The following is a 2,261-nucleotide window of genomic DNA, read 5'->3' as shown; positions in this document are numbered from 1 at the left end:
ACATACATCGAAATAATATGCTTTATGGATATACAACTGCTTGTATACGACGCACTGGAAAATAACGTATAAACAGGCCCGTATTTCTGATTTTTTCTCCTATTGTACGGATAATTCTATAAATGTACTTATTATTATTATTGTTATTATTATTTTTATTTTAATTTTTATTTTCATTATAATTATACAGCTTGAGAAAATACGCACGCTTTAATTTTATTACGTAAATTTTGAAAAGTTACAATTTTTGAATATATCTCGATAATATTTTGATGCTGACTTCGTGTATTATAAACATACGTATGAACACATCATAAACCGAGCAAGTCAACAATACGACAGTTATCGTACGTCGTAGCTGGAAATTAGAACTCGGTGTCCTAGCTGAAAATGTCCAAGCAAGGAGAAAAAAAGAAAGGGCGTATTTTCGCCCCGAATACGAACGTGGTTCGATCGAAAGACAAAACCAAAGCAAGTGATGAAAAGGTTCCGCCCGTTACTTTGCCCCTAGGAAGGGCACCAGCTGACACTGGTACGTAAATTCAAACATGAATACTATTTTAAGAGTTAACTATTGTTTGTATAAAGAGCAATGATAGTATTTTAGATAACATTCGAACAATTTTTATGCTAAATATATTATTTTCAGGCAATAGTTCAGTGACGGATCATAATACGGGTTCGCCTGAAGCTGAAAATTTGTGTAAGGCAAAGGAAAAAGAACAGAATCATGATACAATGTCTGATGTGGCTAAACTATTCCAAGGGAACCAAAACAAGTACACACTTGTACAGGTATTTTCTTTAGTTTTTTAATGTTTATGTATTTAAAAAATAATTGATAAATGTTTTTCCTATACATTTAAGTTTCCAAGTGTGATTCCAATTACACCCGACGATAAGGGCAACCCTTCACCATTATCTAGCGTTGAGGAGGGTCTCTTGGGTAAAATTGAAATAAGGAAAAGTGGCAAAGCGCATCTGGTAGTGGGAGAAAATAGACTTATGATGGAAACTGGAGTTACTAGATCTTTCAGACAAGTATGCTTAGTTTAACTAATATTTAAAATTAGTCGGATCATTCAATAACTAAGAGAGTGAAATTTTTTCTAGGAACTGATCGTCGCGAAAATCAAAGACGACAAGTCTGAAGGCACTTTGGTAGAAATGGGACCTGTCCAACAATCACTTGTGTTAAGCGTCGATTGGGAGACACTTTTGAAGAAAAATGAAAAGTCAGAATAAATGATAAAATATTTCTTATAAAAACTGTAACTGAGGTACTGTATAAGAAGCTGCATCTATTGCTAACTTTTATATCAAACAATTTTTTTTTAAATATAAATCAGATCTACGTATAATTATTAACATTGAATAGAAAAGATTTTGGATATATTTTTTGTTACATAAGATAATTGCCACGATACACATAAAACATTGAGGCATCATTTTTTTACGTAAGCTTCAAAATTTTGCGACTTTGTATGTATCTTTTAATTATAAAAGCTTGCTCTCGTCTCGCAGGTGAATTGGTTTTCTTTTTCCCTCATCCTTGTGGTTATAATTTCTTTGTGTAACCCGTGTGTGTAGGTATTATTACTACTAATATACGTAGGAAATCCTTTGGCCGTATAACAATTAATTATATTTTTCTGGGCGCACGACGAGACAGAGTCACGATGACAGTTCGATGAACCGCTCGTTCATACACGTCTATATATATTATTAATCCACGCTCGTTCGTAATATTATGCAAAATTGTTTTCGAGCTAAAGTACGTAATGACAAACGCACGTCGATCATTGCTTTATTATAAAACGCGCGTAATAACGATAATGCCATTGTGCGCTCGAGTCTCGTGTATGTACGATTATTAAACGACGCAGTGTGTAAGTGTGGCCATGTCCGACGATAAATATGCCACAACACACACACAAACGCACACACGCTCGCAATATGCCTTATGTACCATCGAGCATGTGTCGAAATTGTATATATAGGCAGTGAGCCGCGCGCATCGATATTTATGCCTTTTCGAACGCACGACGACGACGACGCGCGCTATATGGATTTCCTTTAGCGGCTGCCGCGCGCAAAAGCGTTGTGATCTGCCGCTTTAATTATGCAGTCATACACACGGACACATACGCACACACATGCTCTGCTCATTTAATTTAAACGCGTATGTGTTTTTACGCACGTGTGCGCGCGCGTTTCATCGAAATTCACGCGGTGTCATAATTAGTCGAAAAAACAATGAA

At 35.7% G+C, this 2,261-nt stretch overlaps 1 protein-coding gene across 1 annotated transcript; it reads left to right on the top strand.

Moving 5' to 3' along the window:
* The first annotated feature begins 390 nt into the window (after window positions 1–390).
* On the top strand, window positions 391–1,249 carry LOC106656381. The gene is made up of 4 exons (XM_023459964.1): window positions 391–532; window positions 650–795; window positions 868–1,041; window positions 1,114–1,249. Exons 1-4 carry the CDS (start codon window positions 391–393, stop codon window positions 1,243–1,245), a joined length of 594 nt encoding a protein of 197 aa, XP_023315732.1. The 3' UTR covers window positions 1,246–1,249.
* The last annotated feature ends 1,012 nt before the right edge of the window (window positions 1,250–2,261 follow it).

Source organism: Trichogramma pretiosum, unplaced genomic scaffold, assembly GCF_000599845.2.
Source record: "Trichogramma pretiosum strain Unisexual culture from Peru unplaced genomic scaffold, Tpre_2.0 scaffold10, whole genome shotgun sequence".
Lineage (NCBI taxonomy): Eukaryota > Metazoa > Arthropoda > Insecta > Hymenoptera > Trichogrammatidae > Trichogramma > Trichogramma pretiosum.
This window is presented reverse-complemented; position numbering and strand designations above follow the sequence as displayed.